The sequence below is a fragment of the Eptatretus burgeri genome, chromosome 1, assembly GCF_056783735.1.
Source record: "Eptatretus burgeri isolate ZD-2024b chromosome 1, Ebu_testis_v1, whole genome shotgun sequence".
NCBI lineage: Eukaryota > Metazoa > Chordata > Myxini > Myxiniformes > Myxinidae > Eptatretus > Eptatretus burgeri.
The window spans coordinates 29,835,539-29,860,735 of record NC_140961.1 but is presented as its reverse complement, the minus strand read 5'-3'; the positions used below and the strand labels follow the sequence as shown (position 1 = coordinate 29,860,735).

The 25,197-nt window shown below is 45.4% G+C and overlaps 1 protein-coding gene across 6 annotated transcripts in view; it reads left to right on the top strand.

The window, feature by feature from the left end:
• The window catches only part of LOC147034149 (CMP-N-acetylneuraminate-beta-galactosamide-alpha-2,3-sialyltransferase 1-like), a 67,992-nt gene that overhangs the window by 5,232 nt on the left and 37,563 nt on the right, over positions 1-25,197 (top strand). For all 6 annotated transcript variants that reach the window (XM_085877301.1, XM_085877288.1, XM_085877307.1 and 3 more), the window contains one exon: positions 12,813-13,012. In XM_085877301.1, the coding sequence (XP_085733427.1) occupies positions 12,813-13,012 (200 nt within the window). The remainder of the gene's footprint in view (positions 1-12,812; positions 13,013-25,197) is intronic.

Genomic DNA, 25,197 nt, shown 5'->3' with positions numbered 1-25,197 from the left:
TATAGGCTATATGGCATTTCGCACTCCTCGGATTATTATCCATACTTTGATGAAATCAGCGCAAAAACAAACTTGAAGGGGGCGCCACGGGCAAGGTGTTCGAGATAGAGCAAAATGGTTTCAAGACATTAGGTGCGGAATGACCTCAAGATTATGCATAAAAAATAGTCATCCTCGCTCTCAAAGTTTGGGCGGTCGTACGATTTTTGTCAAAATTTGCAATTTTATAAGTTTTTGACCTTGTGACGAAAATGAACCAGAGTTGGTATCAAAGCCACCCAATGCTCGCCTGTTTATAAATTTATCGTTTTTAAAAGACATATAATAATTAATATTTTTTTATAATTCTCTAACAATTTTTTTGGGGGGGGTTGGAAATCACTTAAAACATGTAGAAATGCAAAAAAAAAAATTTTTTTCTCTAACAATTTTTTTTGCGGGGGGGGTGGAAATCACTTAAAGCATGTTGAAATGCAAAAAAAAAAAAATTCTCTTAATTTTTTTGGGGGGGACAAAGTCCAAAATCTAATGGCATGATCCTTGAACCATATCTAACCCCCCCCCCCCCCACCAAGTTTCGTCGAAATCCTAATCACTTAAAACATGTAGAAATGCAAAAAAAAAGAAATCGAAATTTTGTTGAAAAAAAAGTTGCAAAAACATTTTTTTCTCTAACAATTTTTTTGGGGGGCGGGTTGGAAATCACTTAAAACATGTAGAAATGCAAAAAAAAACTTTTTTTCTCTAACAATTTTTTTTTGGGGGGGGGGGTCCAAAAAGTCCAAAATCTAATGGCATGATCCTTGGACCATACCTAACCCCCCCCCCACCAAGTTTCGTCGAAATCCGTTGAGGAGTTTTTCCGTAATGCAAAAAATTTAACATTTTCACGCTCACGCCGGGGGTATCGCTGTAGCTCTCTGTTCTTCGAACAGGCGAGCTAAAAATCGGACAACGACAAGTTTTAGATAATTCATTTTGCTATTCAAATACCAAATAACCCATTCCATTCAGTCAATTCCCTCGGAGAAGATAGATTTTTAATCCGACTACCCCCCCAAAAAGGAAATTTTTTGGCCTTGGCTCCGCCCACAATAGGCGTAGCACACCCTCATCCAGGAAAACACAACTCGACATTGATATCGAACACATAACCAAGTTTCATCAAGATCGGATCAAAGTCCACGGAGTTATGCTATGGACAGACAGACACACAGACAGACACACAGACACACAGACATAACGAATATAATGGTCACTCTAGCTGGCGCTCGTGAACCAAAAAGGAAGCCTTTTATTCTTGCACTGGTTGAAAGAGCTCAAAAATGAGAGGTTCTACAAGGAATGTCTTCAGGTGTTAGGATTAAATTGAATGAATTCGTCCTTGCCACACACCCAACCTGTCCACCAAGTTTCGTCCGAATCTGTCAACAACTTTTTGAGATATCTTCTACGCAGACAGACAGAAAGGGGTGAAAACAAAACCTCCTTCACCTTCGGTGGTGGAGGTAATAAGTGTCCATTATGCACTTTTTTAATGTGGCCGCACTTTTTTAATGATGTAATCAGAGCCTTCATTATGATGTCATAATTGCATACATAAAACGCCACATCCAATCAGTATGAAAAATTTTCAGGGTCATCGAGGGATAAATTGGTCCACACAAAAACAATTGATGATGTCATCTTTCACTTTGTTCGCCAGCCATATTGTTTGTTTTTTAAATTTTAAACCTTCAAAAATCTTCTTCTTTGAAATGGCTGAACAGACCGAGGGGAAACTTCACACAAATATTCTCCAAGCCTTGGGGATACCAGGGTATTCATGATTAATTGATAGGTTACATGGAGTGGCAGCGATATTGTATTGAGGGAAAAATCTATTTAAAATTATTTTTCTTGAACCGCTTCATCAATCGGCATGAAACTTCACAATTTTGATCGAGTAGCCATGTGGAATATATATTTTAAATTTCAACCTGATCGGACACATGGTCTGACAGCCAGAATTATTTAATTTTCTGATCTGGGTTCTTTTTGATTTTCTTTATTAATAAGGCTCACTTGGCTGTACCTGGATGGGTTTGAAGGTAGAGGAGTAGTAGCTGAAACCCAAATCCTTTCCAGGTTCCTCCTGATGACTTCATCTTTGCTTTTTGCTTGTTCGGGTTCCTTCTGATGACTCCAATGCAGGAATGTACTAATTTGGTCTTTCATTTGACTTGAATTTAATTTATTTTAATCCCCTTCTGAATTCAATTGAATAATCATAAATGTCATGGGTCAGGGTCAAGTGTCCGATCAAAGTGAGTTTGCATCAAAGTTGGACGTCCCGGTACCCGGTCATCACTGCCAGCAGTTATAAAGTGGCAGTTCTAATTATGTCTCATTAATTATATAACACACCAGTACACAAACGCCATGCAAAATACACCACACAAAACAAGTTATGGTGAGGGTCTGCAATCTCTGATCGCTCTTTCCAGTTCTTTTTTGTTTTGAGTTAGAGGGTGGGGGGACAATCTCAGAGCCCCCAACTAGCCCAACCCACTCCAAAAAGTTAGGGGGGGTCACATGTCACCACCTCCTCCACCCCACCCCACATACCCCACTGACCCCACTGATCGATGCCCAACCCACAGCACACTCCATTCACACATCACTCATGTTAATTTAGTTCCCTGCACTCTGCCAAATTACATCCACTCATCTCTACAATCTCACTCATACCTCCATCATCCCTAATGCTGTTTGAAAGAGAGATGGAAGGAGTAGGAGGAAGACATTCAAACTGATCTACATCCAACTATAATCCAGATCAACTATACCCAATTGGAGGTTTTATACTTATGCCAATTCTGTTTTGTTTACAATTTAAACGGCAATCTAACAAGTCACCATATAATACCTTCCTGTATTGTCACAGTCAGCCTGCTTTATCTGATCCCTATATCCGACCTTACCCACAAGGGCCCCCGTGAAACCCCCACGTTGACCCGCAACCTCGGCAGCCACATCCAGCGCTGCCATGAGCTCTCAGCGGGGCCCATACGGGACCCCTCAATCGCAGTCTTGATGTCCCCACCTTTTTGCCATTATTCATGGACGGCACCGACAGAATTTGCCTCAGGTTGTTCCGTCTGGCCGCACTTTCTAGGAACTTTCTTCCTTTCTATATAGGACTCACAAGGACACGTTTCTCATCCAAATTTATCCGACGGCCCCTTCTTTTTCTGCAAGACTTATAGAGGCCATGAGGTGGTGTGGCAGCCATTTTGGAAAAATGGAAAAAAACTTTGGACCTCTGTATCTCTGAAACGGCACCAAGTGAAAAAATTGAAACTTGGCACATGGCAAGTGCTCCTCATGGGGAATGAGTGATTTTTTATGACATCATGTGTGCCTTCATTATGATGTCATAATTACATATGTAAAATGCTACATCTGATTAATATGAAAACTTTTTGAGGGTCATCACGGGATAAAATTGTCCACAGAAAAAAATTTCATGACGTCATCGGTTACGTGATTCGGCAGCCATATTGTTTTTTTTAAAAACCTTCAAAAATCTTCTACTCTGAAGTGGCTGAACAGATCGAGGCGAAACTTGACACACATGACCGCCTGTCAGTGAGGGATGAAAGGTTCACACATATGATGTCATTGGTTACATGGTTTGGCAGCCATGTTTGATTTACCCTCAAACCTCTAAAAATCTTCCCCAGAATGGCTGAACAAATCGAAGGGAAGCTTCACACAAGTGTTCCCCAAGCCATGGGTGTACAAGTGGCACATAGCAAGCACTCCTCATGGAGAATGAGTGTGGTATTTTATGACGTCATCGGTGCTTGTCTTCGTTATGACGTCATAATTGCATATGTAGAACGCTACATCCGATCAGTATAACAAAATTTGAGGGTCATCTTGGGATAAAATGGTCCACAAAATTTTTTAATGACATCATCGGTCACATGATTCGGCAGCCATAGTTTTGTTTTTTTTACCTTCAAAAATCTTCTCTGAAATGGCTGGAAAGATCGAGGAGAAACTTTACACATAACTGCCTATCCATGAGGAACAAAATAGTCACACATATGACGTCATAGGTCACATGGTTTGGCAGCCATATTGGATTTACCTGAAAACCGATAAAAAAATACACCACTCAAAAGAAGTCCTGGCAAGGGTTTGCAATCTCTGATTGCTCTTTTTCTTGATTTTTTAAAGTAAGTGAGCCCGTTTGCGTTTCATTCGGAGTAAGCATGCATCTTCCTCCTGTCGTGTTCCTTCCTTACTTGTCAGTAATCTCTGCATTCCTATTAATTATATATTAAACCAGCTCATTATAATTGTTGTGTGCTTGATTGTGGTTCATGAATCTTCGTCCCACGTGGTTAGGCCTAAGTCACATTTGGCACGGCGGCCGTAGGGTCTACAAAATCAACGGCCACGAGCAATTATAGGGCAGCCGCAGTATTTCCACGGTCACACAATGTAGCAGTCACATATGTTTTTATTTTCCGGGGAGCCGCACGGCGTATTTAGAAATTGTGGAGACCGAAAATGTTGGGGTGCCGTACGGTCTTTGATTTGATGTCGCACGGTGACCTTAGGGTGTCCCTAGCGGCGGCCATAGAATTTTTAAGGTAGCTTCAAGGTGCCCGCAAGGCCACTGCAGGAGGGCCCTAAGGCGAACGTGTGGCCAGACGGACGGTAACGAGTGGGTATATATACCAGTTCTTTTTTTCCTGAAATAAAAATATAACAGTTCGGAATATACCAGTATATGTAACTGAATATACTATAACTATAATATATATATATATATATATATATATATATATATATATATATATATATATATATATATATACATATATATATATAACAGAATATACCAGTTCGGAGTATAGGCAAACACCTATACTCCGATCTCTAGCGGTAGCGCACGGTGGACGCACGGTCGACGCCGACTGCCACGGAGGCCTACGTAGGACGCACGGCGGGCGTAGGGGAACCGTGCGTCGACCCTGCGTTGCCCGCAGGTAGTCACACAGACCGCAAGGCCATCGTACGTTGAACACAGGGACGCCTGAGGACTACCCTACGGGGACCGTGGAAATAGTGCGGCCACCGTAATTTTTTGGGGGTTGGCAAAATTCATTTTTCATTCATAAGAGCCTACAGCAGCCGCACAAATAACGCAAGCCCACTGTACGCCTTACGTACGGTCGACGTGGAACACATCTACGTCACAGCTTGGCTTGTCGAATTTCTTCGGCCAACCGAGAAATGAAAAAAGTTATAACTCCGCGCTATAATTCCACGGCGACCCCTACGGTCTGTAAAAGATAGCCATACGGCGTAGGGCCACCCTGAGGCCACCTCAGAAACTCTGCGGCCGCCGCACGTTTCTGTCAATCAGGGGGGGTACGGCCGCCGTATCATAGCCATAAAGCAAATGTGACTGAGGCCTTAAATTGAATAAGTGCATGCTTTGAATGAGCGTGCATGTAGCCAAATTCATGTCAAATTCTTCATCGCAGGCTGGTCGGTGGTCTTTCTGTCTTCTATGGTCTCCTCTCCGGTCTCCCCCACCTGCTCTGTCTGCGATATGTCCCCACCATATTTCCGCAGGGCGCTCAAGGTCCGCCAACAACCCCCATCTGGTAAAACTATCAAAATCACGAATCACTGCTCACCTTCACTCTTTCATTCCTCTTTTTCCCCATCTTTCGATCAAACTTTTCCCCATCTTTTGATCCCTGACAATATCTGCTGCTCTTCCTTCGCTCCAATTGGTTCTTCTGACCACGTCCTTGTCAAAGTGGACATCTCTCTGGCTGTTATCAGAGAACCACCTCACCGCCGTCGAGTCTGGCATTTCACTCAAGCCGACTGGCAGGGTCTCCGAGCAGCCATCAAACTTACAGACTGGTCTCCTATCAGTACTTTCTCAAACATCAACTCTTCCTGGGAATTCTTTCAAAGAAACTTGCTCTCCCTCATGCACAGATTTATCCCCTCTCGTGTTCAGTTGTCCTACCCTTCCTCCCGCCCTTGGTTTAATGAAGTTTGTGGCGAGGCAGTTGTCCTGAAACAACTTGCCTTTGCCTCATGGAAAGCAAACCCAACTGAGGGCAATCTCAGTTCTTTCCACAAAGCTCGGAACAAGTGTGTATCTACCCTCAGGAGAGCCAGAAAACAACATCTTTCTCATCTCAAGTCTGAACTCTCAAAGCTCTCTCCCTCCTCAAAATCCTGGTGGCGTTTAATCAAATCTGTTTCTGGTGTATGTTCCCCCTCCATCCCCTCCCTTACCTCAAATGGCCGCACTGCTGATTCCACACATGATAAAGCTGAATGTCTAAACTCGGTGTTTGCAGCTAAATCTTGTGTCCTAAACCCATCACTATCTCTACCCACTTTACCCAGTCGCACCCAACTGTCCCTGGACTCTGTATCCTTTTCTCCTGACAAGGTGGAGAGCTTGCTTTCAAACCTCGAGTCAGATTCTGCAACCGGTCCAGACGGCATCAGCCCACGTGTCCTCAAAGCCTGCTCTTCTGCTCTTGCTCACCCTCTCTCTGTTCTATTCACCCTCTCATTTGCCCAAGGTCATCTGCCATCTGCTTGGAAATCTGCTAACATCACTGCCCTGCATAAAAAGGTGCAAAAACAGATCCCTATAACTACAGACCAATCAGCCTTCTCCCAATCATCAGCAAGGTTATGGAATCCATCATCGCTTCAGACATGAAATCCTTCCTCTTCTCCAATGGCTTGATTTCCAATCATCAATTTGGTTTCAGACCAGGTCACTCTACCCTGGATATGCTGCTTCTGCTCTCCCATCAATGGATGGAGGTCCTCAATGCCAGACAGGAAATCCGAGCCGTATCCCTGGACATATCACGTGCTTTTGACACAGTCTGGCACCCTGCCCTACTCACCAAACTCTCTTCCCATGGTATTCAAGGCCATCTCCACTCATGGCTCGCAGACTTCCTCTCCTGTCGCAGTCAACGTGTGGCCCTAAATGGAGTTCTTTCATCCCCTCTTCCTGTGCAGGCTGGAGTTCCTCAAGGTAGCGTTCTGGGCCCTGTTCTTTTTCTGGTTTTCATCAATGATCTCTCAGACTCTCTGGAAAATCCTCTATTTCTCTTTGCCGACGACTCCACCCTCTGCCGTACCATCTGTCATCCCTCAGACGGGCAAGCAGCAGCTTCTTCGCTCACTGCAGATCTGGATAAAATCACAAACTGGTCCAACACATGGACCATGTCTTTCAATCCAGACAAATCTCACACTCTCACTATGTCTCTTCGAAAGGACCGTTTACAAAACCCCCCCATCCACTTTCTCAACAATCCTCTGGAAGAAGTCTTTTCTTTCAAGCTTCTAGGTCTCACTATCTGCCATGACCTTTCCTGGGAAAGTCACATTTCCAACCTCGCCTCAAAAGCCAGTCGCCGACTGGGAATCCTCCGTCGTGCTAAGTCCTTCCTCGGCCCTCTTGAGCTCCTGACCACTTACAAAGCTTTTGTCCGTAGCCTGATGGAGTACTGCTCTCCCCTCTGGGCTGGTGCTCCTGCCTCCCACCTTTCTCGGCTTCACGCTGTCGAAACCAGGGCATTTAACATCATCGGCATCTCCCGCAATGAAGCTGAGTCTTTGGGCCTCTCACTCAATCACCGCAGGTTGGTCGGTGGTCTTTCTGTCTTCTACCAACTCCTCTCCAGCCTTGCCCCCCCTGCTCTCTCTGCGATTTGTCCCCACCACATTTCCACAGGGCGCTCAAGGTCCGCCAACAACCCCCTTCTGGTAAAACTACCAAAATCACGAATCACTGCTCATCTTCACTCTTTCATTCCTCTTTTTTCCCGCCTTTGGAATAAACTTCCTCACTCTATTCTTTCCTATTCTTCCCTCCAGGCTTTCAAAACAGCTGTTCACCACCACCTCTTATCTTCCCCCATCCAAATCCTCGATCTTTTCTACCCCCGATAATCCACCCAAGCCCACTTCCTTCATTTCTCCTGCTTTCCTTCCTGAAAGTCCCCGAAATGTCCATCTTCTCTTCGCCATGTTCCCCGTCCCATCCCCATCCCTCTCCCTTCCACAGTTCACCTAATGTGTCTCTTCCCCACTGTTTTGTCCCTTCCACTCCCGCCCCTCTTGTCTCATTGCCTCCTTGCTGTGAGTTGTGTGTTAGCTCTCATCCGAGCCTCGACCAAGGTATACAAAAAAAATTAAAAAAAATAAAAAAACTTCCACACTCTCTTCAATCCCATTCTTCCCTCGAGGCCTTAAAAACAGCTGTTCACCACCACCTCTTATCATCCCCCATCCAAATCCTCGATCTTTTCTACCCCCGTTAATCCACCCAAGCCCACCTCCTTCAAATTCCCTGCTTTCCTTCCTGAAAGTCCCTGTAATGTCCATCTTGTATACCCCACGTTCCCCACCCCATCCCTCTCCCTTCCACAGATCTCCTAATGTCTCTGTTCCCCAATGTTTTGTCCTTCCCTCTCCCGCCCCTCTTGCCTCATGCCCCCCTTGCTGTGCGTTGTGTGTTCGCTCTCATACGAGACTCGACAAGGTATACAAAAAAAGAAAAATCGTCATTTGAATTCTTGTCCAAATCTACTCGGTTTAATATGGGACTTTCGAAATGATGTATGAATGTTCATGAGGCCTTTTGTGCATGTGCTGTGTGTGTGTTTTCAGCGAGTAACTTCCGGGTTCTTTTAACCTGCCATTGCTCAGGTGAAATGTGAGTCAAATCGTCTTTTTAACATAATTTTCACCATTTAAACGAAAGACTGGAAATTTCAAAATGGTTGACCATAATTGTTATGTTTCTGGATGTGGGACTCACGAAAATCTCTCTATAATTCCAGCAATGTGTGTGTGTGTGTGTGTGTGTGTGTGTGTGTGTGTGTGTGTGTGTGTGTGTGTGTGTGTGTGTGTGTGTGTGTGTGTGTGTGTGTGTGTGTGTGTGTGTGTGTGTGTGTGTGTGTGTGTGTGTGTGTGTGTGTGTGTGTGTGTGTGTGTGTGTGTGTGTGTGTGTGTGTGTGTGTCTGTGACCGCTGTTTCTCAACAACCACTAATCCGATGTAATTGAAACTTGCAAGGAATATTTATGAGAAGTGACTTTATGAGAGAACTTGACTTTATGAGAAGTCGTGGAATTAGGGTGGCTGGTTCATGGTTTCAGCGCTCACAGCCTTATCACTGGATTTGGTGTTCCAACCCTGGTGGTGTGGCAAAGGAGATTGATCATGTGCTCGTTGATGGGCACTGGAGGATGATTCAGAACTGCAGGGTCTACCGGAATGCTCAGTTCCTCAATATCGACCACAGGCTTATTGTAGCAACTCTGAAGTTGCAGCTTAATCTCAGGAGATTCGCACCATCCCAGCCTAGCCTGGTTGTTGGCAAGCTCAGGGATGGGAGTGCGGCTGAGGAGTTTGTGAACAGGTTGAGTGGCGATTTGGGGGGGGGGGTCTTGGTGTTTTGGGAAATCCTGAAGAGTTGTGGAGTACCTTCAAGACTCCCATCCTTGATGTTGCCGGTGGATGTCTTGGAACCCACCATCAGGTGAAGAATAATTTTGTCTCTCAAGGGAAAATGGATACCATTGACCAGAATCATGGGGTCAGGCTTAATGGCAGAGCTGAGCTGTTCAAGCAGTTGAGGCATAAAACCGTACATGCATTGAGGGCAGATAAGGAGGCCTATGTGCGAGGAATCTGTGAGAGGGTGGAGTATCACCTGTCGTCAAGTGATTGTCAACCTACTTACAGAGGAATTCGTGCATTGCTTTTCTCCAAGTCTATCTCTTGGTGTGCTGTAGTTAGAGCGGAGGGTGTGGGTTCTTGATAGAGGAGTCCAAAGTGAAGGCATGCTGGGTTTGTTACTTTGAGCAGCTGTTGAGTCAGATGTCAGGGGTGTAACTATCACTATCACTGACCCTCCAATCAACTGTGAACCATTGTCGTTTGTGGAAACACAGCCTGTGGTGAACCAGTTGAAATGGGTTAAAGCTCTTGGGATCTGTGGCATCCATGCTGAACTTCTCAAGGTAGGCGAAAATGCTGTACTTGTGTCATTGCATGCAGTGCTGTCTGGAACACAGGCATCATCCCAACTGATTGGAAGAGGGGCCTGGAAGAGCCCAACAGAGCAGTTGGGCTTTACGCTAAAGAGGTCAACGATTGACCGTATGCTTGCTCTTCAGGTCCTTACCGAATGCAAACGAGAGTTTCGGCAGGGACTGCTTGCAGCCTATGTTGATCTCCACAAAGCGTTTGATTCAGGGAATCAGGATGCCCTCTGGAGGATTCTCGGTCTTTGTGGGGTGCCACCATAACTGATAAATGTGATTTCTGATCTATACTCTTGTACTGAGAGTGCTGTGAGGTGTGGTGGTTCCATCTCTGATTTATTTCCATTTGGTACTGGAGTTCGTCGGGGTGTATAATTGGAAGACTATGCCCCCATGCTTTTCAGCGCTTGTATGGACTGGATTTTCCGGAGGATGTTGGAGACATCAAACTGCGGTGCATCGTTTGGGAATGTAAAGATCTCTGATGTTGATTTCGCAGATGATTCAGTCATCTTTGCAGAGACACTGGATATCCTTATGGGGGCCCTCAAAACACTGAATGAGGAATTGGAGCTGCTGGGATTATGGGTTTTCTGGGTCAAAACTAAAATCCAGACTTTCATTGACATCTTGGATGCTGCTCTCTTGTCTGTACCTGTTTGTGGTGAGAATGTTGCAGTCACGGAGTGATTCACTTACCTTGGCAGTTGTGGAAGAAAAGTAATTATATTCATATATTCTCAATTATTGCTGGTACTTTATAAACTCAATTTTTGTACTGTAGTCGAATTGGCTGTCAGTAATGTTTCCCTTTTCCCGACAGTCTTTTGACAAACATATTGATAAAAAGAATATCTTGCAATGAAAAAAGGTCTTGCTCGCTGCATAGAAACAGGGTGACCTGGTTGTTAACACTGCAAACTTTTGCCATGAGTGTATCTTTCTCTCCCTCCCACCCAAAGTGGTTACGCATTGCAGCTCTGAGTTATTTTTGCCTTGTGCCTATCAGCTCCTCCTGTAGTTGAATTGCCAAATGTCTCACCCTCCCATTATTTGGATGTCAAATTGTGTGTAAGAGGGATTGCTTCAGCTTCTGTTTCAGTGAACTTCATTTTAATGTTTCAGTGAATCATTAAATGTTCTTCCTCTGTATATACGAAATTAAAGATTCTCTTTTGGTATGCTGATCCAACTTGTGGAAAATTGAGTTATTTTCCACCACACAGTGATATTCACGTCTCCGCATGTTGTGAGCCAGAGGTCAATAGACGTCTGGGTCGAACCTGGGAGTCATGGATACACTGGATGATGGGGTTTGGCGCTGTTGGTACCTTTGCAGGAGGATGAAAGTCCAAGTCTTTAAGTCTTTGGTGCTTCCAGTCTTGTTCTACGGATGTGAGACTTGGACTCTGACCACGGATATGAGATGGAGACTTAACTCCTTCCGTTTCAGGTCTCTTCAGAGAATCATTGGCTATCGCTGGTCTGACTTTGTGTCCATCAAGCGGATGTTGAGAGAGAATCAGTTGAGATTTGTTACCTGTATAGTCCGTGAGCATCAGCTGCTTCTGTATGATCATGTGTCTCATTTTCCTGATGCTGATCCTGCTCACCAGATTCTCTCAGTGAGGGAGCCTCGTGAGTGGAGGAGGCCAATGGGCCAAACACATGCCTCGTGGTTGCAGCATGTTGATCAGCATCTCAAGGACATGGGGATGGGCTCGGCATCTGCCTGGGGATGGCCAGACAGAGGCCCCTGGTGTACCGGCGGAAAGTAAATGCAGCGGCGCACTGCTTCGGCGTGTGCTCCCATACCTGACCTGACCTCTGCATTCACAAGTCCCAGATATGACCTTCCTATCAGTGTTCAGAAGCACACAAACCAGATATGGTGTCACTCTCATGGAGGTCTGCCTGTTACATCTGGCTCCCACGTAAACATAGCTGGCACATGCTTTGGGTATTTTCACGTCATGAAGATGTTCTTTGTTGAACAGTTGGTGTCCATTAGTTTGTTTGTAATTGGGCGCAGCATAGTCTTCCAATTGCAGGTGTCCAATAAATAAATCACCAAGCCTGCCATGTACGCAGGAGGCATTCCTGCAAGGTTCAAAGTCCACTCACTGGCAAGTATCATCAAGGGTTTTGGTAGAATGCACCCATCCAGTTATTCGGGCCTTGCACTGCAAACTCCTGACAAAATTGTTGGGAATCTGCAATGTCTTAGCCCTTTCTGATAGCTGAGAAAGTTCTCCAACTCTTTAATCGTGCAGAAGTATAGCACTTTCTCTCAGGCACCGAAGCGTTGTAAGCCATTTCAGATAACAATCCTTGTCTTGTGCACACTTTATATGTTAAGATGTCTCAAAGACTGCTCTTTCTAGTGGGATCTGCGCATGCGCACGGAGTATTCTGGGGGTGGATAACAGTGTTTCAAAAGTCTCGTATTGCATGCGGTCTCCGGTGACACTCTCCAATGCCATTCGGCTGGCCTGCAGAGATAATCTCCAGCGTGATCGCAAATACCAATTGCATTACAATACATGTACAAGCTAGGTTACGAGTATGAAAAAGCCCAGATCACAGTTAAACTACACTCATGTTTCTATCCACTGTTATGTGTTATCTTTGATGCAATTAGTATAACATGGATAAAGGTGATTATATTTGGTCCTTTAATATGACTCCTCACTGCTTCCAGAGTTTGCAGCTCCGGTCAGCCACGTACCATGCATTTCGTGGTGTTCTGGCTCTTCTGAAGCAAAAGCTGTCCAGTAATCGGGTGTTTTTCAAAGAGAAGACCAAGGATAACTGCATACGCTGTGCTGTTGTTGGGAATTCTCACATCCTACGTGGTTCAGGCTTTGGAAGGACTATTGACTGCCATGACTATGTTTTCAGGTGAGTGTTTGGGACATGATAAATCATTTGTATATGCTTGCGATCAGATAACCTTGTGAACTGTGAGGGACAGGTAAGCTTTACGTTCTGACGTAGTATACTTGTCTTTAAGCTGTCTAGTTGAGACCTTGTCATCAGCACTTTATATCAAAAGTTGGTCGGTGTCAGCTGGAATGTTGTGGCATTTGTCTTTGTTCATAGAATGTTGTGGCATAGAATAATGACAGTTCACTGGTGGATTGTGTTCTGCACACCCTGCCATTCAAGTGACATTGCAAGATGTTAATTTGGGGTTAAATCAAGGTTTTGGGCTTGCTGCACATATTTTTCAATATATCTTTCTTCAACCAATTACTGCGAGAAACAGTCAGATGACAAGACACCCCTCTGATATGTGTGTATGTGTGTATACTGTATATATATATATCCATCTATTGGGACCATACTCTGTGCAGAATGTTGGTGCTGCTGAAGCAGTCTCCCTGGCAATTGGGCACAATCCTGGACAGATCGCCACTCTGACACAGTATACCAGCATGCTGGCACTCATTTTGCCGACCTCGGAAGGATGACAGGTCGAGTTAACTCCAGCCATTTAAGTATGCATGTAAATATATATATATATATATATATATATATATATATATATATATATATATATATATATATATATATATATTTTTTTTTTTTTTTTTTTTTTTTTTTTACGGTGGTGGAAATTCACAGAACACCATTCACGTTCCCCGAAGATCAGATATTTCGATAAGTGTGTGTTCCAGGTTAGATTCCCCCACCAATGTAAAACGTGCATTGTTCGAGTGCCCGGCTATGCATCTTTGAGTTAGCCATTATTCTTTCTCTATCTTTTATTTCAAACAAACACATCGTCTCCTCAACAACAACTCAACAACCATGTCATCTCCACAAACAACTCAACAACCACGTCATCTCCACAAACAACATCTCCACAAACAACATCTCCTCAACAACAACTCAACAACCACGTCATCTCCACAACACATCCACTCCTCGACAAACACCATAATATCCTCGACAGCGGCAAAGTGCCAGTGGTGTGAACTCATGCCACAACAGGCAGGGCGATTTCAACCACGTCCGCGTGTGATCAGCCGCTTTCACTGAAAAATCGGATCAAAACGGCCTCTGCCGAGAAACAAACTGTCCAATCGGAAGTGAGAGGGGCGGATCCAGCCTGGGTGAAGGCTCAAAGGTGAAAGGGGGAAGGCGCCGCTTTCGGGTGGCGAAGCCTACAGAGGCTTCTCCCCTCGGGGCTATAAAAAGCCGCGTTGGGACGCCGAGTGGTGAGAGAGTCGTTCGGTGTCGTGTCGCAGGGTTGGTGAGTTGGTTGGTGGTGAAGTTGACGAGTGGAGGTGGTTCGACGGGTCGTTCACCGGTAGAGCCTGGAGTCGTCAGAGCCTGCGGCAGCATCGGAGCGTGGGGGTCCGGGCAGACAGCCCTGGTACGGTCGGGCGATGCCGATGAGTGAACGGGGTCTAGAGGAGCATCAACTCTGAAAGAGCAAGGGACCTGTTCGCTCCTCCAAAGCGTCGCCAACCAGGATCGCCAAAAAGGGGCCGCAACGAAGCCGGACCACCGAGGCCGACAAGCAACCGTAAAAGCTGCTCGTCAAGCCGCCCAAGCGACTTGCGCGTTCGCGACGCACACGACGAAGCCGGACCACCGAGGCCGACCAAGCAGCCGTACAAGCTGCTCGTCAAGCCACCCAAGCAACTGGCGCGTTCGCGACGCACCGGATCGAACGGAGATACCAGAGGTCGCCGATCACGAAGACCATCGAGTCGCCACCAGGGCGGCGGGGTAACCTGCCCGGCCTCTCAGAGCCTTTCGGTCATCCAGGCTCTGAAGAATATTAAAAGCTTACGAGTCCATGTATTTTCTTTCTTGGGTTTTTGTATGCAAGTCTGTGGCGCCTTGTCTTGAAGTAGAATTGTTGTTAAGTGCCTGTATATACTTGCATTCCAATAGAAATCGGCTGTAGGCTTTTGCACGTGTCTTTTTCCCCATCCACCCCCATTCATTGCATTACGTGTGAAAATAAATCCCCCATTGTTTGAATGACAACCCGCTCGTTACATCACTTTCTCCATTGACTGCCATGGTGTGCTCGGGATATTAACTGGCTATTAAGGCCGATAAAAGTGATCATTTGGTCCGACGGGATTTGGCGATTTATAACCACTCGGCTTCGCATACGGAACGAGCTGCTTAAGTGGCTCGTTTTCGTGCAGGTCCCGTCGAGGTACAAACTCTTGGTAGTCTGTCCGCACGAATAATTAGGTAAATCGATAATTTGGCGATAAACCCTGTAGCGCGGGTAGAGCATTGACAAGTTTGTGGTGTATTAAAAACACCCGTAGCTGGGTTTCGGCGTTTGTCCGGAAGCTACGACTAGATTGTCGCGTTCGGTGGACGCGCGGCCTGGATTGGGCTGAAAAGGTCGTGCGGACGCCGAATGGGCGGAAATCTACAACAATATATACTGTTTGGGAAACAATATATACTGATTGGGAAACAATATATACTCTACCGGTAAAAAGTTTTAGAACACCCCCATTTTTTAGTTTTCCCTTAAATTTAAGCAGTTCAAGTCCAGTGAATAACCTGAAGTGGTACAAAGCTAAGCAGTAAACTGCCAGAGGTTAAAAAAAAGTTTAGGTGACCAAAAACTGAAAAATAATGCAAATTTCAGAGTTGTTAAATAAGGCTCTATAAGTAATGGGTTAGCAAATGCAGCTGTTTGCAGCAATGGGAGTAAATTAAGCCTTGAACGTTGATGCAAATAATTCCTACATGTGTCCCAACTTTTGTTGATTAGTTACAAACCCTCTGTCTGTATAAAAGCAGTGTTGGAACAGACTGTGTTGCTACACCCTCTGAAGCATTATTTGGACAATACTGCAATCATAATGGTGAGAAAAAGACAATTAACAAAGGAAGACAGACCATTTTAACCCTTACAAGTGTAGGCCTTTCCTTTCAAGAAATTGCAAAGAAGCCAAGGTGTCAATGAGTACAGTTTCCTACACCATCAAAATATACGAGGAAAGTGCAGGAAACTCTGACAGGAAGAGGTCTGGCAGACCCAAAGCCACAACACAATCAGAAGACAAGTTACTGAGAGTCAACAGCTTGTGTGATAGGCGGCTCACAGGACAGCAGCTTCAAGCACAGCTTAAAACTGGTCAAAGTAAGGAAGTTTCAGTTTCAACTGTAAAGAGAAGACTTCGAGCTGCAGGTTTGACAGGTCGAGTGGCAGTAAGAAAGCCATTGCTAAAGGCCCTGTCACACCTTGACGTTTTAGCCAGCGTATGCCGACGTATGAAAAATTTGGCGAATACGCTGGCACATGTCGAATATGTTATGGGTAAGTTTTGTATACGTTAAGAGCATGCTGAAGCACGCTGGCATATGTCGTAGTACGCCGAGCTCGTCGACAAATTTTAAGCATGCTCAAAATTTTTCGACGTATGCCAGCGTATGACTCACATGCTCCGCATACACTGGCCATATAATAAGTTGTAGGCACATTATGCGATCGTTGACACATGTCGACACAGGTTACTTGTAAGTTACTCATAAGTCGAAACATGTCGAGGTAATGTTTAGCGTATCCGAAACTTATTTCTAACCTATGAGTAACGTGCTTTGAACCTATGTGTGACGTATCTCCAACACATATTGACGTATTTGACGTCTTCCGGACGACCACAGAACTTACTGAACGTGTTTCTAACTTACAGCTACCGTATAATGGCGTATTAGCAGCGTTTAGGGGAATTAGTATATAAAAATGGGGTTCATAGGAGGAACCCGTCAGTGTTCCAGACTCCATGGTTTTTTGTTTCGTTTTTTTTTTCTTCGGCATGACGGTGATGTTGACACTTCGATTTCTAGTGCGGTTATGATTTAAATCGTTGAGCGGCAGCCTTTTAATAGGCTACGCCACGTGATCGTCGGCGATACACTGCCGCGCTATGCATAAGTTAGACTATCGTTGGGCATAGGTTGTGAACGCCGACAACACGCTAAGCATCCGTTGGTATAAGTTATCTATAAGTAATCAAAACGTTCTGTGTACGTTACTAATACGTTATGCATACGTCCAACTCGTTATGAATACGCCCAAAACTGAAAAAAATATCAATAGTTCAGCGTACGCCAGCGTTTTACATACATTTTGATACGTTGCCATACGCTGGCTAAAACGTCAAGTTGTGACAGGTCCCTAAGCAGGGTTTCACTACTTTGTGGGGGTACCTTACTTGAGGACGGCCTCACCAAGTGGGGTCTTCTGCCCTCAACGCATACCAGGATTACTGCCAAGCGATACAGTGACTGTGCACTGGCTGACAAGAGCAAATTGGTGGGGTAAAACTTCCCGGCCACACTACTTGCAGATAACACTGGACCAATGGAGGAAAGGACGTGACAAACTGGGGACATTTATTACAAGCAGGTGAGGCAAAAGGACATGCAAATATTTACAAAGGAAAAGAGTCACAGGACAGAGCTATACTGATGAAAAACTTGCACAATCTTAACTTATATTAACATGACAGGTGCCATCAGAATCAAACCCAAGGAAGGTGAGAGAGCAAGAAAAAGAGAGAACATTCGAGGTGTTTGTGACCTTCTACCTTGCACGGTCGACGGACCAATGCAACCCAGTCGCTGAGGAGGGGGAAAGGGGTAGGAAAAAATGAGGGTGTCTAAGGTGAGTGGTCAGAGGGAGGTGCGATGATGTGTGCGGTGACTTGTAGCCGAGGTGCAAAGAGGATAGTGTAAAGATGTGGATCGGGGGGTTGGAAATAAAACAAAGAATGTGTGTGTGAGAAGATGGTCCGAATGTGAAGTGTAAAGAGGTCTGTATATGGAATGTCTATCCTGTGTAACTGCGCTCCATCTGGCGTCTGGCTTTTCCACTCTCAATCGTGGACTCCATTCCGCTCCGTGACCCCAAGAACAAGAACAGCAGAGAGGGAGGGCCAGACAAGAGAGAACCATGTATGGAACACTGTACATTTATAATCCACGAGTGATGGCAGAGTCTGGGAGGTGGAACAGGGGGGCTGTGGGCATTTCCCCGCACACATTGGTGTGAGGACACCGACACGGCCTTGGCCCCACCCAGGCCAGGATTTGGCATTCAAAATGGCTACAGTCGCTCTGCACCTCACCATACAATGAAGCCCTGATAATAACATGAGGCAAGGTACCTTGTTATGCCCTCCAGCCACGAACACGTATCAAACACCCAATGAGGGCCGTAATTGAGCAGAATGCCAGGGCTATCCACACGATGTCGAATGGAATTCGGCACACTCTTGCGCTCCAAGCTAGATGCCAGAATGTCCAGACTCGAGAAGCTATAATGGCACAGACTGCTCCCTTGTTCTGTTGGCCTCAAAAGGTGGTGTTGGCATCGATAGTGATGATAGTGGTTGAACATCGTGGTTGTGGCATCAATGGTGAGTGAAGGTGGGCTTGGGTTGTAGTCCGATGCTGTGCTGATTTTTAGGAAGGCGTTGCGGTGGTTGGTGAAATGTTGTAGTGTTGTGGTCCGAGTCTGCAGAAGGTTGAAGTGAAGTGTCCGTTTGAGAATGGCGTGTGGTTTGAATGGGAAGTGGCATGCTTATGCAAGTGAGATACTCTTCTGCCATGCATGCATGAAGGGAAGGCTCCTGTGTGCAGAAAAGTAAATGAAATAGAAAAAGAATGGGAATAAGACCTGACTAAAAGCCTGTGCAACGCATATGACCCATAAACTCACTAAACAATAGGGAAGGGTTATCTTAAACGAATACTCATGAAATAACTGTCTCGAGAACACTATATGTTGTGTGACATTGCCTCGGGGGAGTGCAGGCTTCGCAGAACCACAACACTGCATATACATACTGCCTGGAGCAGGGTCAAAAGATCAAATATGAAAATATGCAAATGCTTGCACTTTGAAACATTTTTTAAATTAAAGTTTGTATATGCATTCAACGAATTTTTGTATTTGATCCTGGTTCAATAAGTATTCCACATATAATATTTGTATTTTCCAATAAGTATTCAACAACTTTGCTATGACACTCCAAATTGAGATCATGCGCATCCAATTTCCTTTGATCATCCTTGAGATGTCGCTACAACTTGATTGGAGTCCACCTGTGGCCAATTCAATTGAATGTCCATGATTTAGAGAGAAACTCACCTTTCTATATTAGATCCACAGTTGACAATGCATGTCAGAGTATAAACTTGACCATGAAGTCCAAGGAACTGTCTGTATAACTCAGAGATAGAATTGTGAGGAGGCATACATCTGGGGAAGGGTATAAAACAATTTCTAGAGTGTTGGTAGTTCCAAAGAGCACAGTGAGCTCCATCATTAGGAAATGGAAAGAATATGGAATTTCCCAGACTAATCCTCGAGCTGGCTGTCTGACCAAACTGAGCAACCATGCAAGAAGGACCTTGGTCCTTGGTGACCTTGGTGACCTTGGTGACAAATAACCCAATGACCACTTGGACGAAGCTACAGTGTTCCTTGGCTGAGATGGAAGAACTTGCCGTCAGGACAACAATCTCTGCAGCACTTCACATTTCTAGGCTTTATGAAAGAGTGGCTGGACAGAAGTCACTCCTGAGAAAAATCCACATGATAGCATGCCTGGAGATTGCAAAAAGGCACGTGAAAGACTCAGAGCATGAGGCAAAAGATTCTGCGGTTTGATAGGACAAATATTGAACTCTTTGGCCTGAATGCAAAGCGCTATGTCTGGCGGAAACCGAGCACAGCTCATCACCCATCTAACACCATCCCTACTGTGAAGCATGGTGGTGGCAGCGTCATGCTATAGGGATGAATTTCAGCAGCAGGGACTGGGAGACTTGTAAGGATAGAGGGAACAATGAATGCAGCTAAATACAGGCAGATCTTTGAGGAGAACCTGCTTCAGAGTGCAAAATATCTCAGACTGCGGAAAAGATTTACGTTCCAACAGGACAATGACCCCAAGCATACAGCCAAAGCAACACTGAAATGGCTTCATTACAAGAATGTGAAAGTCCTTGAGTGGCCCAACCAAAGCCCAGACTTGAATCCCATTGAGAATCTGTGGAAAGACTTGAAGATTGCTGTTCACCGAGGCTCTTCATCCGACTTGACAGAGCTTGAGCAAATCTGCAAGGAAGAATGGGAGAAAATCCCCAAATCCAGATGTGCAAAGCTGATACAGACATACCCAAGAAGACTCGAAGCTGTAATCACTGCCAAAGGCGCTTCCACAAAGTAATGGCTCAGGGGGTTGAATACTTATTGACGCAAGATATTTCAGCTTTTCATTTTTCATAAATTTGTAAAAAATTCTAAAAACATGTTTTCACTTTGTCATGATGGGGTATTTTGCGTAAATCGGTGACAAAATATTTAAATTTAATCCAATTTAAATTCAGCCTGGAACACAACAAAATGTGAAAAAAAATCAGGAGGTGTGAATACTTTCTGAAGACACCGTATATGCTCAGTCATTGGTTCGTGCATCTACAGGAAGTTAAAAAAAAACAAAAAACAAAAACTATTCCATCAATTCTGTCAACGTATAATTACCTTTCGATCGAGTTACTTCACCCAGAAACCTTAGTCTTCATAGTTAGTGACTATTATGCTGTTAAAGCAAAATCAGAGCAAAAACCAAAAACGACAAATAATTTCCTTTTCGTCCATTTTGATTCACAGAGAAAATGACATTATTTCGGAAACAAACGAATTATCCCACAAACGGAACCTCAGACTCCTTACTCGTCCATCCATGGCAGGTTGGAAGTGACGAGAAATGAGATGGTACGAATGTTAAACGTGTTTTTATTTTATATATTTATTTACTCGACGTGATGGGAAGTGATGGGATACCATACGCGAAATGCTGTAGGCTTGTGAACGCAGCCTTCAGTGACGCAAAGCTCTTGACGTCACAGAGCCTTGCACATTGCCCTAATGCCCCAAATAATTAGGAGAACAAATGAACTAAAATAATGAAAACCAAAATAGACGAAAACAACGAAAAACTGAAAACCAGAATGATACCTTCCATATTGATTGATATTGCTTCGAAGTTGCCACAGGTCTAATCAGTTTGTGTCAATTATTGCGAGGGAGGGGAGAGGGATCTGGACCTGGAGTTGGTATGGGGGTGGGGGAGGAAGGGATGCAAACTTGGAGTTAGGGGTGCATGGGGGAAGGATTCTGAATTGGGAGGGGGAATGGATGCGGAGACGAAATTGGCAGGGGAATGGATGCGGAGATTAAATTGGGAAGGGAGGGAGAGATGCAAACATGGAGTTTGGAGGGTGGGAGATGGAATTGGAGCTGGCGGAGGGGGAAGTGATGTAGATTTGGAGTTAGGAGGTGGGGAGGGATGGGGCCTTGGAGTTGGTTGGGGGAGGGATGGGGCCTTGGAGTTGATAGGGGGAGGGATGGGGCCTTGGAGTTGATAGGGGGAGGGATGCAGAATTGGAATTGGAGTTGATAGGGGGAGGGATGGGGCCTTGGAGTTGATAGGAGGGAGGGATGCAGAATTGGAATTGGAATTGATAGGGGGAAGGGATGGGGACTTGGAGTTGATAGGGGAGGGATCGGGCCTTGGAGTTGATAGGGAGGAGGGATGGGGCCTTGGAGTTGATAGGGGGGAGGGATGGGGCCTTGGAGTTGATAGAGGGAGGGATCGGGCCTTGGAGTAGATGGGGGGAGGGATGCAGAATTGGAATTGGAGTTGCGAGGGGGTGAGGGATGTGGATTTGAAGATGAAAGGGGTTGAGGACTCAAAGTCACATTTTACATTACGCAGATTTTCCTTGCTCCATGCCATTATGCTGTCAAAGGACATTCCTGTCAAACTCCCCTTAATATCCCACACTCTTTTGGGAAAGAATTCCCTTACAGCAGCCCAGTGGAACCGGGTTATCTGCTAGTTTTACAATAAAAGAGGATGGTCACGACTTGTGCTAAGGCTCAATGCTCTATGTATTTGCAGAAATTGTCAAAATCCCAAGTCTCTTTCTCCCTCGCACACCACCCTTCCCCCATTCCTCCCCATCTCACTGATAACCCCCTCGTACCAAGGTGGAACAGTTTATAGTTAGTTTTCATTCCTCCATTACTATTGGAGTTTTGAACCTTGTTGCATCAGTACTATAATCTAGAGAAATTGTTTATTTTTTGAATACAAAATGTAGGCCCATGGAAGAACAAGGTGGCAGAGGGTAAAAAGAACATGCAGGGAAAGTGAGGTAAGAGTTCGACACAAGCAAGGGAATTAACGAACAGGAAAAGAGGAGAGAGAGAGAGAGGAGGTGAGAAAACTCAGTAACCTGCAAGTAAGAGGGTTGGGTTGCGTATGGTTAATGTGGGTAGAAAAGATCACAAGTATAGTGATGGGAAAGGGGTGACATAGAGGGTGATGTACTGCTTGCTTGAAGTCATAGAGGGGAAAATGTGATTGAAATATCTCCAGAAGGCAGTACCACAAATGGGAGAAAAGAGGAATGAAGGAGTGGGGGTAGGCAGAAAGCCTGGATTTTGAGTTTCACAAGGAGGAGGTTATTGTTCATCTGCTTTGTCTACTCCACATTCCGTGCTTTTTTTTTTTTTCATCCTCGGTCTTCTTATGAGGGCTGTCTGCCTGCACCATGGAAAATTGCCAATGTTAGCCCAATTCAAAAGAAACGTGACAAATCTGACCACCTGAACTCCAACATGGACAGCCTTTTCCCCTTCATAAAAGAAGTATCATAATGGGATTGATCAATGCGGCAGACCACAAGATTCATCTCTTATCTTCTGTGAGCTTTGATTGTTGGTTTAGTTTTTACCTAAGTCATTCCATCCTGGGCCGGCTGCTTTGATTATGTCAACAATGGATGTATGCGAGCCCCCTCCACCTGCTCCCATGTCTTGCTGTTTACTCATCAAAAATGTATGGACCACCAACATCTGAGGCCTACGCTCCACTCAAATCTTACATACTGTATCTGGCGATGCAGGCTGTTGCTGCTAAACCTGACATGATCTGCTGAACAGAATCCTTCCATCCACAAGACATTCCTGTTTCCTCTGTCTCTCCCTGACAATTATCTCATCAGTTTCGACAAGCCTGAACTCGGTCTCAGTGGTGACGTTGCAGTTTAAATCAAGAAATCCATATTTCACTGTCTGTATACTGTTCTCACCCCACCAAACCCCCAGGAGTACCTTTGGCTGAACTTTCCGGTCCACGACTACCACTTGTTTGTGTGCTGCACCGTCCTTTGAACAGCGACTCCATTTACATCTCTCCGGCAACAGGAACCAACTCAAAACCACCCATCCCAAATCTGGCTTTCTTATATGCAGCAATTTCAACTGTCATTGTGCCATTTGGCTGGGAGTTAGTATCTCTTCAACCAGCCATGGCACTGCAGCAATGGACTTCAGTGACTCCATGGGCCTGAGCTAATCTGTGAATTTTCCAACGTGGATGCCTGCTCAACTGTGTCTGCGTGCCCAATTGTGTCCCAACTGTATCTGCAGACGTCCTCCTGCAGTTGGGTTACTATTTATTAGGAGGTTGGTGGTAGGATTTGCATTCCAGCCACCGTAAAACACTTCATCCCACAAAATATACCAAAAGCAAAAATAAATCTAAAAACCCATTCCGTGGGAGTACCTCCTGTGCAGCTGTCCTGCGAATGGCAGCTCACATGATGATGGGATTGGGGCAAAGCCTTCAGGGCCCCCAATCTTTGATGATAGGAGGGAAACCACGGGGTAACCTTCCAGGGTCAGATTGCTGTAGTGTGTGTCGGGGTGGTGCTTGGGTGTCATCCACAAGACGGCAGCCTCCTTGGGTTACCCTGAGGTGGTCCCTTGGGGTGGGTGCCTGGAATGTCCTATCCCAAAGAGAGGATGATCACCTACCTGTCTCTGTTATCATCTCACCTCAAGCGTTTAGACATCGGTATTGCAGCACTCTCTGAGGTACGGAGACCGGATTGTGGCGAGATCATGGCGAGTGGTTACACCAACTATTGGTCTGGTCACTTTGATGGTTACCATACCCAAGGAGTTGCTGTAGCTGTGTCCAATAAGCTGACTCCAATAATAATTGAGGTAACACCGGTCAACGAACGTATTCTGAGACTAAGGATTCGTCACTCCTTCGGTGTCATTTCCTTGGTCTCTGTATGTGCTCCAACTGAGGCGAGTGATCTCACCGTGAAGGATGCATTCTCTGCCACGCTTTGAGTCTGTGGTTGATCAGTACCCCAGGTGAGATACTAGTCTTTGGGGATTTCACTGCATCAACTGGAACTGATAGGGATGGATATGAGACATGTGTTGGTCCCCATGGGTCTGGAACTGTGAACCTGAATAGCACGAAGTTCCTTGACTTTGCAAGAAGTCATGGAATTAGGGCGGCTGGTTCATGGTTTCAGCACCCACAGGCTCATCGCTGGACTTGGTATTCCAATGCTGGTGGTGTGGCAAAAGAGATTGACCATGTCCTCATTGATGGTCGCTGGAGGATAATCCAGAACTGCAGGGTCTACCGGAGTGCTGAGTTCCTCAATACTGACCACAGGCTTGTTGGAGCAACTCTGAAGTTGCAGCTGAAATCCAGGAGAATGACACCATCACAGCCGAGGCTGGAGGTTGGCAAGCTCAAGGATGAGAGGGGAGCTGAGGAGTTTGCAAACAGGCGGAGTGTAGATTTAGGGGGTCTCTGTGCTTTGTGGGATCCTGAAGAGTTATGGAGTGCCTTCAAGACCACCGTCATTCATGTTGCTGGTGGATGTCTTGGAACTCACCATAGGGCGAAGAAGAATTTTGTCTCTCAAGGGACACTGGATACCATTGATCAGAGTCGCAGGGCCATGCTGAATGGCAGAGCTGAGCTGTTCAGAGAGCTGAGGCATAAAACTGTACGTGCACTAAGGGTGGACAAGGAGGCCTATGTGCGAGGAATCTGTGAGGGGTAGAGCATCACCTGTAGTCAAATGATTCTCATCCTGCTTGCAGGGGAATTCGCACATTGCGTTCCTCCAAGCCGAGATATTTACATTTATGTATCATCGTCCCTCGGATCGCTGCAGTTAGAGCAGAGGGTGATGGGCTC